Source organism: Varanus komodoensis, unplaced genomic scaffold (genome assembly GCF_004798865.1).
Source record: "Varanus komodoensis strain SLA01 unplaced genomic scaffold, ASM479886v1 scaffold6_2, whole genome shotgun sequence".
NCBI lineage: Eukaryota > Metazoa > Chordata > Lepidosauria > Squamata > Varanidae > Varanus > Varanus komodoensis.
Genome location: NW_025336346.1, coordinates 23,581,303 through 23,597,413, shown reverse-complemented (window position 1 = coordinate 23,597,413; position 16,111 = coordinate 23,581,303). Strand labels below are relative to the sequence as shown.

Here is a 16,111-nt window from a genome sequence, read left to right as displayed (position 1 = left end):
TTTTCTTTTGGGTATATGTCCTTGACCTCTGTTTCAACTGTTATTATGAAAAATGAGTTTTCCACAATTTCAACAAAATACCTTTAGTTATATAAAGGTTGCCACTTTTTCAAGGTTGAATTTAATTGAGAAATCTCTCCTGCTATTTAGAAGACTGTTACTGAAGTGTTAGAATATAATACAAAAAAGTATTCATGTGTGGAGGTATCAACATTGTTAGTGACCAGGTTTGCTGAGGAAACCAATTTATTTAGGATGGTCAAAACCATAAGGGAATGTGAGAAGCTCCAAAGGGATTTTCCCAACCTGGGAGAAAGGACATCAAAATGGCAATCTTTGATATTTGTGTAGTTCGATACATGCTGATAATTAGAAATGTATGATGCTACGACATTTAGACATCTCTGATTAGAAGCTAATAGTAAAGTTTCTCTATCTTAACCAGAAAGCTGAAATTCAATGGAGAAGTTGTTTACAGCACACCCTCATCAATTATTAAGTCTCAAGTGTGTATCTCTTCCTCAAAATTTGGAACACAAAGTTCCCAAATAATTAAGCTAATTAGTGACAAAAACATCAGGACACAAATGAGTAAAGTGTCCATTTGAGGATCTAAGTGCTGTGTACTTACTATTTATCTATTAACCCAGGCAATTTCAAACTTGTTTTCCTGTGCTCCCCACAGTTCCCCACAAAGATTTGTACAGCACAGCAAGTTTCCAGCTCCCAGTGGATTGAGCCCTGGATTAGAGTTCTCCCAGTGTGGGGTGGTGATATTGTTGTAAGCTATATATCAGTTGACAAAGAATTTGCATTCCTCAATCATTTCTGGTGCAGTTCCCACCAAGAAAATGTTCTAGTCTAGGGAAGAAAAAAAACTGAGAAGTACATGCCAACCCTGTGAGCTCATGTCAATGTGGTGGACCTTTCCCGCTTATATTCTAAAACATTAGTACCCTCCCCACAGAAGTTGTAACTGTGAAATCAGCAGGTTGCTTTGCTGTGAGATGCGACCCAGAAGACAACTGAATGCATTCCCTGTGGATTTGCTGGTTCCAGACCATATAAAAACTAATGCTGTAGTAAATTATTCTTCCCCGATGTCAAGTTCCTGGCAATAAAAGATGTGAATGTATGTATTATTTATCCTGCCTTTTGGTTACAGTAGTTGGCTTATCAACACAGTTACCTGATGCATCCAATAAAATTGACGCTAAAATACAGCAAAACTGAGAGCTAAAAAACGAAGCAACTGTAAAACAATCTGCAGTAGAATTCAAACAATTGCAGTGTGTGGCAAAATAAAAATACCTTAACTATTTGTCTAGAACAGAAGAAACATTTTCCTATGGAAGGCTATTAATGCACTGAAGACTGCAGCCTTGAACAGCAGCCCCGGACTGTCTCAGCAATGGAGGGTATGCCGGCCTTACCACCTTGCCAGCCCTCTCCCACCCAGCTTATCCTCTCCACCCGTCCGCTTGCCATCATATCCACCTAGCAGTTGGGGCTGGGTGGCTTGAGGCACTGCTGAGAGTCGTTCCAAAGGACCCAGTCCTGTGAGGCCCGCCTGCAAGATTGCCCGCTGTGGACTCAAGGGGCAACTACCTTCCAGGGCAAAATCTCTTCCATTCACCAGATCTCCAGTGTTATAGTAGTGGAATCAGGCGAGATGTCCAGAGCACCATCTGGTGCACTTAGTTGGATAAGTTCCAGGTAGTACAGCTCAAGGATGTGTTGATAAGGTGCAACCACATCTGTTTTAGATCCTTGTCCCTCCTGCCTAATAAAAGCCAATAGGGAAGAAACTACTGGCTGGACCAGAGAGGTGATTAATGCCTTTCCTCAAGAAGGCGTGGCTCCTGGCCACCTGAAACAAGTGGTGGTGAGACCACTCCTGAAGAAACCCTTCCTTGATCCAGAAAAACTCAACAAAGCTGGTTGGGAACATATCCCCTTCCTGGGCAAGGTTCTTGAGCAGATGGTGGCCAATCAGCTCCAGGCACTTGGAATTGATTATCTGGATCCATTTCGATCAGGGTTGAGGCCTGGTTTTGGCACAGAAACAACTTTGTTCACCCTGTATGATGGCCTATTCCAGAGAGAGACAGGGAGTGCAACTCTGTTGGTTCTCTTGGACCTCTCAGCATGGATACTCGAGCATGGTATCCTGGGGTGACTATCTGAAGTGGGACTGAGGGACACTATGTTGCTTAAGATCTACATGAAACCGCTGAGTAAGGTCATCTGGAGTTTTTCATCAATGTGCTGATGACACACAGCATTCTCTCTCCTTGTCATCTTCAGGAGGTGAGGCTGTGGCATGTGCTGAACCAGTGCCTGGCTGTGACAGCGGACTGGACAAGGGCTAACAAACTGAAGTTCACGCAAGACAAGACAGAGATGCTGCTCGTGGGTGGTTCTTCTGACTGGATAGAGGGAATTCAAACTGTTCTAGATGGGGTCACATGCTCCTTTGAAGGAGCAGGTTCATAGCCTGTCACTTGAGACCCAAGTGGCTTTAGTGGCTTGAAGTGCCTTCCACCAGCTTTGGCTGGTAGCTCAGATATACCCCTGCTTGGACAGAGATAGCCTGCTATCTGTGATCTATGCTCTGGTAATCTCCAAAGTAGATTATGGCAATGTAATCTACATGGGCTGCCCTTGAAGACTGTTTGGAAACTGCAGCTTTTGCACAATGCAGAAACCAGACTAAGAACAGGAATCAGCCAACCTGATCATATAACGCCAACTCTAGCCTGCTTGCACTGGCTGCCTATATCCTTTTGAGCACAATTCAAGGTGCTGGCTTTAGCCTATAAAGCTCTACATGGCTCGGGACCATGATACCAGATGGAACGCTTCTCCCAGCCACCTTCTACCTGGACACTGCAGTGAAGTTCTGGGACTTTCCTCCTGTGCTGTATTTAGGAGTGAGTACTCAGCAAGGCATTGCAAACTATAGGCTGTGGCATCGTAGACTTGTGAAGTCATGACTTTGACCAATGTGTTATCAGGATTGCCATATGACCTCAAAGGTGTCTTTATGTATCGCTATATAATTGCTCAGACCTGTCTGAGGTTTTGAAAAAAAAACCTTATGCACAATATGAAGTCGCCCATTTTTACATGCAGATAGCAACAAAGCTGACTCTGACACCTCATAATAAACAAATGAGTGTATAAAATCATCCCACACCTCCCTATTTCCTCACTCTGCTTTTTCTCTTTTTCCACTGAGTTGATGTAGGTGACGCACATTCGGTTGTAAGCTGTGTCCACCTCAGCAATGGCTTATTGAAGCAGTGCTTAACACGACCCATTTGTGTATCTGAAAGATAAACCTTTAATCCTACAATGCCAAATCCATGCAGCAGTTAAGTATCTATGAGAGATCTGGGCCATGTCCACATCACAGCTTCCCATGCCCTTGGATCAGCTCTCTAGTGCGGGAAGCATTCCTGAGAAAAATGTGCTTGATTTCCTACCAAGACATCCCCTTCCAGGAAAGCAGGAAGTCAGCCATGGACGCCTGTGATGCATCCTGCCCTTGCAGTGGTCTCTGGCAGAGGGCAAGAGCTGCCCAAAGTATTTTGCAGTTGGTGCTGTGGAGATCAGAAGAAGCCAGAGTGTATTTGCTGAAATCATAGCATGACGTTGTTTACAAAGAAAACTGCATCCTTTTTGTTTCTAACACTAATGTATTTCTTTCCGGGGAATGTAACCGGTATAAAGTATGAAATGTGATTATAATCCTCCAGGCCTGAGGGCTTACAGCCAGAGGCTCCCTGTGAACAAAACATGATTTGAGCAGTGGAGCTGCTCTGGGAATTCACTGTCTGTATTCTGGTCAGACAAACAATGTTTACTCCAGGGTCAAGCTCTGGAAACTGGTTTGTGGAGTTTGCGGCAGAGATGCAGCCCCAGTTGGCTGGCACCATGTGATGCCCTGAGTCCACTTCTCCCATGAGTGGTTCTGCCATTTTGGGAAAAAAACCCTAAAAAGCAAGGTAAGGAATGAATGTCTAGCTGATAAAACGTACGCATGACTCTTAAAAAAAATTAAAAGGAAAACAAGCCATCTGACTTCTGTCTTGATGCAACTTTGTACACAGTTCAAAAGGCAGATCACATCACACCCTTGTCATATCACATTCTCTTTTGTCTCTTATCTCCTGCTACAACTTTTTGCACTTTTTTTCCTCCTGAGACTTAGATGAAGGTTTGGATTTTTTTACTCCTGTAAATAATTTTAAGCCTGCAAAATTGCTAATAAACTTGGTGTGGGGTTAGGGCAGGGCGAGCCATGGCAGGCCAAATGGACCTTAATTTTACCCGATTATTTCTATCTTCTCTTTTTCCGTATGGAATGCAGGGCAGCTTACATTAGCTGTTCTCCAATGTATACCCACAAGAGCCCTCCAAGGGAGTTTTAGCTGACAGTCCATGACTGGCCCTGCCTCCCACTGAGCTTTCCGGCTGAGTGGGATCGAGAACCAACCCACCACTCCAACCATTATGCAACACTGCCACGCCTTGAGATGGCTATGTGAACTATCCTGTCTTACAGGCTGTCCATGCAGAAGGTCTCCGGTCTTTGGCATCTCCAGTTTACTCACAATCGAGTGGCAGGTGGCTGAGGATAGATGGATGAGGAGGTAGCTGGGGATGATGAGAGTTGTCATCCAATACATCTGGAGAGCACCTGGGTGGGAAAGGCTGTGGGTGACAATACTGGGTGAGGTGGACAGTCTGGGCTGGTGGAGGCACTTTCCATTCTTCTTAAGAAGCAAGCAAAAGACATCAGTCTGTTGTATAGCGATGTGCGTAGCTGCCACAGAAAGAAATGGTCAAAGGCCAGTGAGGAAGGTGCAACAAATGTTTCTCACTCAAACAAAATACTAAAATGGAGCAAGTACTGGCCACTGAAGGGGCTCCAGGCACACTGTGAAAAAGATGGTTCCGGTTTACATGAAGACAAGGAGAATGGGCATTATGGGGTGGTGGAACAACAAAGGGCACGTAACTATTACCTCTACAACAGTGTGACATTTCTTGACCACCACCAAGCACATTGTTGAGAAGTCTGAAATGACACACTCCTCAATGAAAGGACTTAAAGACATACATTCTTCAGGCTACACATCCTAGACACAATTCGTGGGAACAGATACTGCCACACGGAGCTCCGTCTGATCAACTTCTGAGTATCCTGGCTTAGAGTTGCCTTAGAAACCTTGGGTCTACTGTGATAACATAATTCAAAAGTTTGTGTTTGCCTGTAAACCTTACTTAGGGTTTGTGAAATGTCAGTTTTTGGAAGGCCACCTAATGCAAACTTGGTGTTCAGCAGCACCGAAACAACACCTTCTCGCATTATGTCCAGAGAGACCCCAGTGCCAGCACAGGAACAGGAGCTTCTGCCTCACCTGCACAGAACATACCTGTTATGGCCAAGGGCTGCTCCGTTTTCCTGTGCAAAGATTCTTTGATGCAGACCCAGCACCCACATTCCTCTGCCTGGTATAACCCAGAACTGGCCCCCACAGACTTTCCTTGCAAAAGTGCTTCCAGGCAGGATACTGAGATAACAGTTTACAGGCAATTCATATACATGTAATGTTCATGTAACATCCACATAATAGTTTGATGATTTTGCATACTTACGTGGCAGTGGAAAGGAAAGTGTTCGGTTGAAGAGCAGGGCTGATGCAGCTTAGTGTCTTTGTATAAAATGTGCATGTTAAAAGCAATGGTCTGGAGAACCACAGAGATGTCATTACACTGGATGCTGAACATCTGTTATTGTTAAAAGTTCTTATATGTGTTTAAATATGAATGTACCCACATGTAATTCATTAAAAAAATGAAAAACCAAAGGAAATGGAGTCCAATGAAATTCCTTGCACCCCCTGCTTGTGCACCCCCCAAAACTGGCTCTTCAGTATTGGAGAAGAATTTGTGGGGTATAGAGAGCTGTCTCATTTGGAAACTGTTCTGTTTGCACCAATAGGGAAAAAGATCCATGAAACACCTGGGGATTCTAGACTTTATTTTCTTTGTACCTGTCTTCTTTGCTGGACTAAAAGCTGGGCTGGATCCGGGCATAGTTGTGGAGTACAGCAGATCTGGCAAACCCTGCGACAGGACTTAGCTAACTCTGGATCCAACCCTTTGGCTACCAATTTCCCCTAGTAGATGTTTGTTTGCTTTCAGCACAATTTTATCAGGGGGGTATTTTGCAGAGAAATCCTTGTTTCAGCAAAGTGGAAATAGAATGTGTGTACAACTCCTACAAATTTTTTTTGGGGTGTGCCTTTGCTTCTTTTCTTTTTCAGGTCTTTTCAACTCCTTTTGGCCGCAGTCTGGCATGGTATAAACACTGGAGCCCACTGCAGTTAGTGGATTAAGGCTGCAATCCTACATGTACTTACCTGAGAGAAGTTCCCTTTGAACATAGTAGGACTTACTGAATAAACAGATGGGGACTGCAGCCAAGAAATTAAAAGACACTTGATCCTGGGGAGGAAAGCTATGGCAAATCTAGACAACATACTAAAAAGCAGAGACATCACCCTGCCAACAAAAGTGCATATAGTCCAGGCTATGGTTTTCCCAGTTGCAATGCATGGCTGTGAAAGTTGGACCATAAGAAAGGCTGAGCACCGAAGAACTGAGGCCTTTGAATTGTGGTGCTGGAGGAGACTCTTGCGAGTCCCCTGGACTGCAAGGCGATCAAACTGGTCAGTCCTAGAGGAGATCAACCCTGACTGCTCTTTAGAAGCCCAGATATTGAAGATGAAACTCAAATACTTTGGCCACCTAATGAGGACTCCCTGGAGAAGAGCCTCATGCTGGGAACAATAGATGGCAAAAGAAGAAGGGGATGGCCGAGAATGAGGCGGCTGGATGGAGTCACTGAAGCAGTTGGCGTGAGCTTAGGTGGACTCGGGGGATGGTGGAAGACAGGAAGGCCTGGAGGAATGTCCATGGGGTTGGGATGGGTCAGACATGACTTCGGGACTAACAACAACAAAGACATGCATAGGATTCCACATTAAAGTTGCCTAATTTAAATAAGCAATTCCCCTGTGGTGAATTGTGACCTTCGAATAATAAACCAAAAGGTGATCTCAGGTGCTGGTCAACAAGTGTCTCAAGCAGATGAGATAGAGGCGTTGTTAAAGCCTATTAAAATCTACCTCTAGGCATGGCTGGATTGTTTGCAGTGAAAACAGTGCATTGTTAATTGACGTATAAAGTACTGCTTTGACCATTTTATCGCCGCTGCTGATTTTTACGATAGTTTGTCATTATGATGGTTTAATTCTGGCGGTTTTCATTAGATGGCTTCGTTGCTTTTTGCTTTGTGTCTGTTGAGAGACGGTTCAGACATGGTTGGGAGGCACATTAGGAGTTACGGAGGGTGTGTAAGGCTTCAACGCAAGGGTGCGCTTGGCCACCCACATACGGCAGTGTCCAGTTCACCATCCTGGTTCCTGGTCACCGGATCCTGAAGGTCGTTGGAGCTATGAAGAGAGTGGGAATCCCTAATAAAAAGAATCTCAGTATCTGCAGGGTTCTCAGCGTGCCGACAAATCCAGTTTCAGAGTGGTTTCTAAGCAGTATGGGCCCACTGTCCCCACCTTAGAGGACACAGAATTAAGGAGCCATCCCTGTGTGGAAAGACAGGAGCAAAGGAATCTGGCTCAGTACAGTCAACACTGACTGATAGGCAGCGATGGCTCTGCCGGGGTTCAGGCAGGGTTCTTTTCTAGCAGTGCTGGCTCTGGGATGTGGAAGGCTCTTGGGCAAGCCAATTTCAGTGGGCCACTTCCTCAGTGAGCTCATCTTTTCTCCCCTATTGTCCGCATCCTCTCTCTCAGCCTCCTGGCTAGGCAGGCAGAGGGCCAGTGAATAGTTAGGCAGCGGTAACCCTTGCTGCTCCTTCCCACCATCTCCTTAGTCTGGTCCAAAGTGAGAGGCAAGGGAATAAGCAGGGTGCAGTGGCAAAAAGGGGGATCGAACCAGAAGGCCCCAGCCGGCGCATGAGCTCCTGGCTGGTGTCCAACCACTCCTGTCCTTGATGTTGGCCTCCCTAGCTCTGCCTGAAGGTGCCTCATCCTGGGATCTCAGTGGGATAACCCAGCACTCTAAGGTTCATGGATGACCAGCAAAAGCACATGCAGAAATGTCCTTGGTAGATGCATCTTCCAATGGAGGCACAGTTACCAAGCAACAGCGCATGATGCTTCTGTTTTGGCCAGAGTGCATGGCAAGGAGCACCTCTGGAGTGGAGCGTGCAAGCACGCGGCTCCTCGCTGCACCCTATTTCCCATTTGCACGCCACTCGGTGTCAATCCAGCACAGGGGATTAACAGTGGCAATCTTAGCTTGGATTAATATAATTAATATTGACCTAAATCTAAGTTATGCTGACACCAATACCACAGGCTTATCCAGGTAATATTTTATAAAGGCAGCAGTGCTAGCCCAGAATAGCAGAGGAAATACCTGCTCAGATATAAGAACGTGGCATATAGAGAAATACAGAAACATCTACTTCTTGGAAAGAGGATACCTAAGGAGCTGCCACCATGAATGGAACAGAAGGCCTGAATTTCTATGTCCCCATGTCCAACAAGACTGGTGTCGTCCGAAGCCCATTTGAGTACCCCCAGTACTATTTGGCTGAACCATGGAAATTCTCTGCACTGGCTGCTTACATGTTTCTTCTGATTCTTCTGGGATTTCCTATCAACTTCCTGACTCTCTTTGTCACAATCCAGCACAAGAAACTCAGAACACCACTAAACTACATCCTCTTAAATTTGGCCATAGCCAATCTCTTCATGGTCTTAGTAGGCTTCACCACCACCATGTACACATCCATGAATGGATATTTCGTTTTTGGGACGGTGGGATGCAACATCGAAGGCTTCTTTGCTACACTGGGTGGTAGGTGCTTTGATTCTCCCCTCCCTGATTAGCTGTTTATGTTCTCATTAATGCAGATTCCAGATCTTCACTGCAGAAGATCTTTCCTCCTTTGAATGCCACTACTTGGAAGTGCATCTGAAGAAAAACATCTTCAAGATGTTTTTGAGTATGCAAAAAATGATAAGCAGTTGGAGATACTAGTTACTTGTTCTGCAGCACACAAGAACTGGTATTGTTGTCTTGAGGCAGAATATTAATAGAATTGATTGGGAATTCTTGATTGATTGGGAATTTCCAGCTTTTAAGTAGGCTGGCAAAGGGTGAAAACCCAGCTCAACTTCAAAAGGTCAATGCAAAGATATTTTCATCTATGGATTTGTGCACCAACCCTTTCTATGGCTTGGGTGGAGAACATTTGTAGAGCTGCAGAATATGAGCTTTGCAAGCTCCTACACCTTGGTTGAAATGGAAAGGCTTTAACGAAGCCATCTTTTCTTCCACGTGTCAGTCAGAAATTGAATTAAATTGTCGTTAACAAAAAACAGATGAAAAATGTTTCTGGGCTTGAGTCACTTTCAATCTTCATCTTTCAATCATTTGGATGCTGTGATGTTATCTTTTTCACTTGATTCATCACTCCACTACAGTCCTCAGGGCAGAGAAGACCTAAATTTAAAACAAAATAAACCAGCAAAAAGCAAACAAATTCTACCAAATTGGTTCAGTCTCTTTACACTGCCTTTATCCATGATCAAGTAGGGCAAAAATCCAAGTTTTATTCCCTTCATTTGTTAAAGTTTTAAAGTGTTTCACTCTAGGCAAAGTCCATCCAGTGTTACTTCAGTCCAATCCCCATTCATCTTGTTGTGGTTGGTAGAGAAGCAAAACTTCTAAGAAGCATCTATTCCCAGGTTGTTTGGGCACAGGCAGACAGCAGAAAAAATAAACTTTTGGTCGAGACGACATGACTCAAGCACTTATCTCTCAAGTGTCCCCTACTGGGAGGGGTAATCTGCCCTCCAAGGACTGTGAGATGCAAGTAACAGAAGTGAGGGATGTTGTAGTTGCTTTTAAGAAAGGTTCAAAAAGAAATGTGGGATATGCTTCAACTTCAAGTTAAAACTAGATGTGAAGGCAGCAGAGCAGTGTGATTAAACAGGCTGGTTTTGATGGAATTTTGCTTATGTTTTGAGCTGCGTTCTTAGATTTTTAGTCATCACTGCAATGGTGTTTGGATTTCATTGGGAACCACCTTTGACACCCATAAAGGCAAGGTTTAGGATGTTTTAAGTAAAAAAAATAAATGAAATAATAAAATAATAAATTTAAATCTGCCCTATGGAACAACTGCTTAACCTCTACTCTGAGTGTACCCCCCTTTATTCTCTCCCTGATTATGGTTTTTCCTCCTTTGAATTCCACTACTTGGAAATGCATCTGAGAAGAGAAGAGAAGAAAGTGGGGAGACAGGCAGTGAAGGGAACACTGGGCAGGGTCTCATGACATGCTAGGTTAACTTGCAAATAAGCCACACAGTATGGATTCTTCACAGAACAACCTAGGGTGCATCTGACAGATGATCGGTCCACCACGGCTTGTTCCTGCCCTTCCCTCTCACATCTCCAGCCAGGATCCCAAGGTCCTTTGTGGCCTAACCCGTCTTGTCTCCCCTTCCCTGCTCCAATCACTACCCTTTCACCTTTGTTTTATTTTTTGTCTTTTTTTCCACACCCTCTAAAAAGTCCAGTTGAGGTGGGGATGCAGGTTTTCTAGCCCCTGAATATTGCACAGCGGTGTTTTAATTTTTTAAAAATATTAGTTTTGTCAGCCTTTTACAAATGTGCTGCTAAGGCTGTCCAGTGTATATAATCTTGTCTGGCCAATTTTCTTGTTTGTTTCAGCTATGGAGGGGAACAGGAAAGTGGAGAAGACAAGGCACATGGAAACTGACAAGGCAAGGCTGCACAGGACTGCTAATCTGTGCAGAGTTGCCAGGTCCAGTTGCTATGCTTTCCCCCCTTTACTGCTGAAAGGCACCTGTAAAAGGGAAAAAATGGCAAAAGAAAGCACACAAAACGCCCTCACTTTCTGTAGCTTCTTTCAGAGCACTTAGTGCCGCAGTTTTGTGAAAGACTGGTAATAATGATAACAATAATGATAATAAAAAAATTACAAACCCATTTGCACAGTTTTCTGAGCCCCACTCCCAAAAAAGGCAAACCAGTGGCAGTCTTGCCAAGGCCCCTCCACTTGGAAAGGCTACCACTGACGGTGGTAAGGCCAAGACCACAAAGAGCTGCAGGGAGCTCACTAGTCTTTCCAAGAGGCTCATTCACCAGTCTCTGCAACCCACAGTGCAACTGCTCCCCTGGGTTCAGGTGACACGACAACCTATCATGGTTCAAGCAACAGTAGAACAAGCCACGGGCTGTCTGGATGGCTTGTTGCCAAAACATCAATCGCCCTGCTGAAAGTGGTCTGGTTTTGTATGTGACAACCCAGCATAGCTCCTTACTCATAGTGGACTGTCATGTTGCGCAAAGCAGGTAATTAAAAAGCAGTACAGTAATGTGGTGCACAGAGAGATGGAGAAGTAAATGAATGTATGAAGAGGGTTCAGTTCCCTCAAAATTTACTCATTTGGTTTGACCTACTCACCCTGTCCTGACTTTTAAGAGAATTCTGAGCTTAATTATATGGATGTGTCATATATGCTTGCATTTCAGAAATGAGGAGAAGGCTCTGGCCAGGCCTGTAGTAAGACGTGAACAGATCACAGGTGCACATAGAGAAGCTTAATGATATGACCTGGTCAGTGAAAACATAAACCAATAAAAAGAAGAATCCTTTTAGTTGTTAAAGGAAGTGGTTTCCCCATCTCTCTTTCCTTGTGCTTTTCTCCCTACCTGTACACTTTTCTTTTGCCCTCTTCCAGGTGAGATAGCTCTGTGGTCTCTAGTAGTCCTGGCTATTGAAAGATATGTGGTGGTCTGCAAGCCCATGAGCAATTTCCGTTTCAGTGAGACCCATGCCATCATAGGGGTGAGTTTCACTTGGATCATGGCCTTGGCCTGCGCTGGTCCCCCTCTCCTTGGATGGTCAAGGTATGTATGCATCACACCCCTGGCATGACTAGACATTTTAATAAGTTTGTGGCAAATAAGACCAGAAAGACTGCTTAAAGTTCTGAGAGCACATCTTTTGTAAGGAAATCACAGGGGAACGGCCCACAAAGCCCATACAAATAGCTGAAAATACCTCTGGAAGGCAAAGGCATGCCTTCCCAGCCCCCTCCCACAATTAAGGATGATGTCATCTACATCTGTGAAAAGTAATAAAAGAAGTACTGCAGTTTTGAGACCACCTGAGGCAGAGTGAACTTTGAGCTTTGGAAGGTGGGAGGAAAGGGGGTATCTTGGGCTGCTGGATCTGCTTATTTGGGGACCTGATGTGTCGCAGCAAGTTTGCTGTTGCTGGAAAGTTCCGCTTTTTATATCTATCTATGTTCTTCATGTAAAGTTTGAAACAAACCCTAATAATACAAAAACACTTTAAGTTCCCAGTTATTTCTTCCTTCAAAGAAAACTAAACCCAAGCTAATCCTGGAAGATCCACCATAGTTGGGTGTGCATTAATAGTATTACATGTTCAGTATTGCAGTCTAATTTTGCAGACTACATTCTCAGACACTAACACAATTGATCTAATTGTAGGTACATCCCAGAAGGGATGCAGTGTTCATGTGGAGTTGATTATTATACACCAAACCCAGAGGTTCACAATGAGTCCTTTGTCATCTACATGTTTGTGGTGCACTTTGTCACACCACTGACTATTATTTTCTTCTGCTATGGACGTCTGGTTTGTACCGTTAAAGAGGTAGGTGGAACACAACCGTCCCGAGAACCCAGTTCAGGTGGAAATAGTTTATCCTCCGTTTGTTATTTTCAGCCCCATGCAAGGGCACTCAACTGTTAGGATAGTACAAGATGTTAAAGGAGGCACTCCCAAACTCTCTACTCACAAAATGGTAGCAGAGGGAGGCAGAAATGGGGACAATTTGACCAGCCTTCAATTGGTTTCTCCTTCTGCTGGGGTTTAGACTCACAGTTGCTTTTTCCCTCTGCAAGGACTGGGGACCTACTAAAATGGTCCACCTACAGAGACTAATGCCTCTAGATAACTTTTAGAGGGTTGATATGGTTGGAACACCTGTCAAAATCATGCTTGGTCCCAGACTGTGGCCATGAACCATGCAGTTGGCATGATTAATTCTGAGTGCGCTCTCTGCAGGAGAGCTCATAAGGCTTCATGGTGTGCCCTGGATCTGAGAACAGTGACACAAAATAGCAGATAGCTTGAATGCAGATGGGGGGCATCCTGGCGAATGTGGTCAAACATTGGTGCGCACCTATTGCCATGTGCATTTAGGGGCAGTGACGTTGGCGAGAAGCAACAGTTTGCTGCCTCTACTGAAGCCTGTTATGTGCAACTCAGGGCCCATGACTTGCCCTGAGGACACTGTGGATCCTCCTGAAGTCTGTTGTAATACACTTGAAAGATGGTGTAGCGCTGAGCTACCTGAAAGAGGCAGTGGTGAGACTACTTTGCAGAAATCTCTGTCCCCAGAAGAGCTTAATGGCTGGAGACCAGTAGCAAATGCTTCCTTCCTAGGCACGGTTCCTGAGCGGCTGGTGGCTAGCCAGCTCCAGATACTCTTGGATGAGACTAATTATATGGGTCCGTTTCAGTCAGGGTTCAGGCTGCATTTTGGCATGGAAACGGCCTTGATCACGCTGTAGGATGGCCTATGTTGGGAGTGAGATGGGGGAGAGTGGCCCCACTGACACTCCTGATCATGGCTTTCGATACCTTCAGCCCGGCATCCAAACAGCACTGCTGCCTGGTGTTTCACCACGTGCGTTTCTCATGCTTCCAGGCTGCAGCTCAGCAGCAGGAATCTGCCACCACCCAGAAAGCTGAGAAAGAAGTCACCCGCATGGTCATCATCATGGTAATTTCCTTCCTTGTTTGCTGGGTCCCCTATGCCAGCGTTGCTTTCCACATCTTCACCCACCAAGGATCTGACTTTGGCCCTGTCTTTATGACCATCCCAGCCTTCTTTGCCAAGAGTTCTGCTATCTACAATCCAGTGATTTACATCTTAATGAACAAACAGGTAACTTGACAATGTTGCCCTAGTTTTTCAACAATATAATACAGCTTTGAGTTTATGGCATTTTCCTTAAGTGCCTAAAGTGCTTCCTACACACATTATCTCAATCATTTGTATAATAAGCCCTGTAAGGTAGGCCAGTTAATTATCCACCCTATTAAATTCAGAGTGGGGGAGGCTGAGAGATAAGAGCTTCCCTAAGCAATTTCCTCGCTGAGTGGAGATCTGAACCAGTTCTCCCAGCTCATCCACTCCACGTATCTCCTCGCTTATCCACTCCACAGAGGGCTCAGATATAATGCCTCTTGATGGGTGGTTGCGGTGGTTAATAGGAAAAATCCCATATCACCTTTTTCATGCAGAGCAGTGTGGCAAGGGACCAGAAAAGATGTTCTGACAAGCCTTGGAGAATTATGCTTGCTCTCAGCTGATTGCCAAAATGCTGTCTCCCCTTTCATTTTATCAAAGCAGCAAGCTGTTAATGACTCTCACCATTTGTGAGCCATTCTCAAGCAACAGGGCTAAGCTCAAGCATTTTTCAGACCATGAATTATAGCATTATCAATTACTTCCCTGAGAGCTGGGCTGTGCCAAGGAATCAGCATATGGTCTCAGAGGATTTTCACTCGCTTTGAAATGCACTACAGCCCATGTGACCTGGATGGCTAGACAGGGACAAAATAAAGCAGTGCTGTTTACGAAGAATTACTCTGAAAGCAAAGTAATGGGGCCTGGGGAGCTCACATTCGGAAGGTGCATGTAGCTAAACAGGATGGGCTTTCCTAGAGGCCAGGGTGTGCTGTGGGCATTCTGAGGTAGCCCTTTAGCAGGTTCCTGATGATGCGCGTCTGATTTCATGTGCTGTTGTTTTTTGCATGCAGTTCCGCAATTGTATGATCACCACTCTCTGCTGTGGAAAGAATCCTTTGGCTGAAGAAGACACTTCAGTCGGCACTAAGACAGAGACTTCCACTGTCTCCACAAGCCAGGTTGCCCCTGCATAGATCCACCTCTGATCTCTCAAAGTTTCATTGGCATGACCACATTCTTCTCACCTCTGCCACCTTCGCCAGCTGTCATCTGCAACTCACCCAGAAGAATGAGCTCTTCCTTTTCTGACTGTGATTATCAGATCAACGAGGCTATAGGTCAGTTCAGAACCATGGCCAGGACAAATCTCATCTGTGGATGACTGTACTTTCTAGGGCTGTATGTGCTCTAGAGATCAGTTCAATTATGTGGTGTAGCAATTGCTTCTGTTGCCACATGATGATGATTACATCACATTTATAATCCACCTTTTTTCCTCTTGTGAGAAACCCAGGATGGCTTACACAAAGCTTTGTTTCAGCTTTCAGGTAGGTTGAGGATAGGTTGATCTGAGAGCACTTGAGTTCTTGTCTTCAGCAGTCTGATTTGTGAGGTTGTGTAGGTTGTCTGGAGTGAACAGACTGCTCCACTGTCCCTAAGGATTTATCACCACACCTCTCCCCAGTTTCTTTTTCCTGCACATTCACGGGCAACTGTTGGACCTGGGTTTGTTGCTGCCATTCCTCCTTTTATATTTTATGGTGACTTACTGTTACTTAATTGACAGATATAACTAAAGAAAACTGCATCACTGGAAACACACACTGCTCTGCACACATGGGAGTGGAGAAGGTTGACAGGGCATTCAGTACAGAAGCATCTGTAGCATGAAGTGGGGCGTTTATTTTTCTCCAATCAGTACACTTTTCAGAGCAATAAAACTCCGCCATACCACTTGGGCATCCATGATCATATATTGTCAGTGCAACACGTTGCAAGCAGGATTCATATTTCAGTTCAGACATATGCTGCTTTCTCCTTACATGATTTTATTTATTCTTCAAGGTGCTTCCTGATGAGGCTTTTACTTTTACTACAATATTTTACGGGGGTTCAGTTGTAGCTCTCCCAGGTTTTTCCACTGCTTCTTTGTTCTGACCCCAAAATAATATTTTGCTTAGGAGC

At 44.7% G+C, this 16,111-nt stretch overlaps 1 protein-coding gene across 1 annotated transcript; it reads left to right on the top strand.

The window, feature by feature from the left end:
* The first annotated feature begins 8,597 nt into the window (after positions 1-8,597).
* On the top strand, positions 8,598-15,120 carry RHO (rhodopsin). Its single transcript, XM_044451364.1, has 5 exons — positions 8,598-8,958; positions 11,876-12,044; positions 12,654-12,819; positions 13,880-14,119; positions 14,998-15,120. Exons 1-5 carry the CDS (start codon positions 8,598-8,600, stop codon positions 15,118-15,120), a joined length of 1,059 nt encoding a protein of 352 aa, XP_044307299.1.
* The last annotated feature ends 991 nt before the right edge of the window (positions 15,121-16,111 follow it).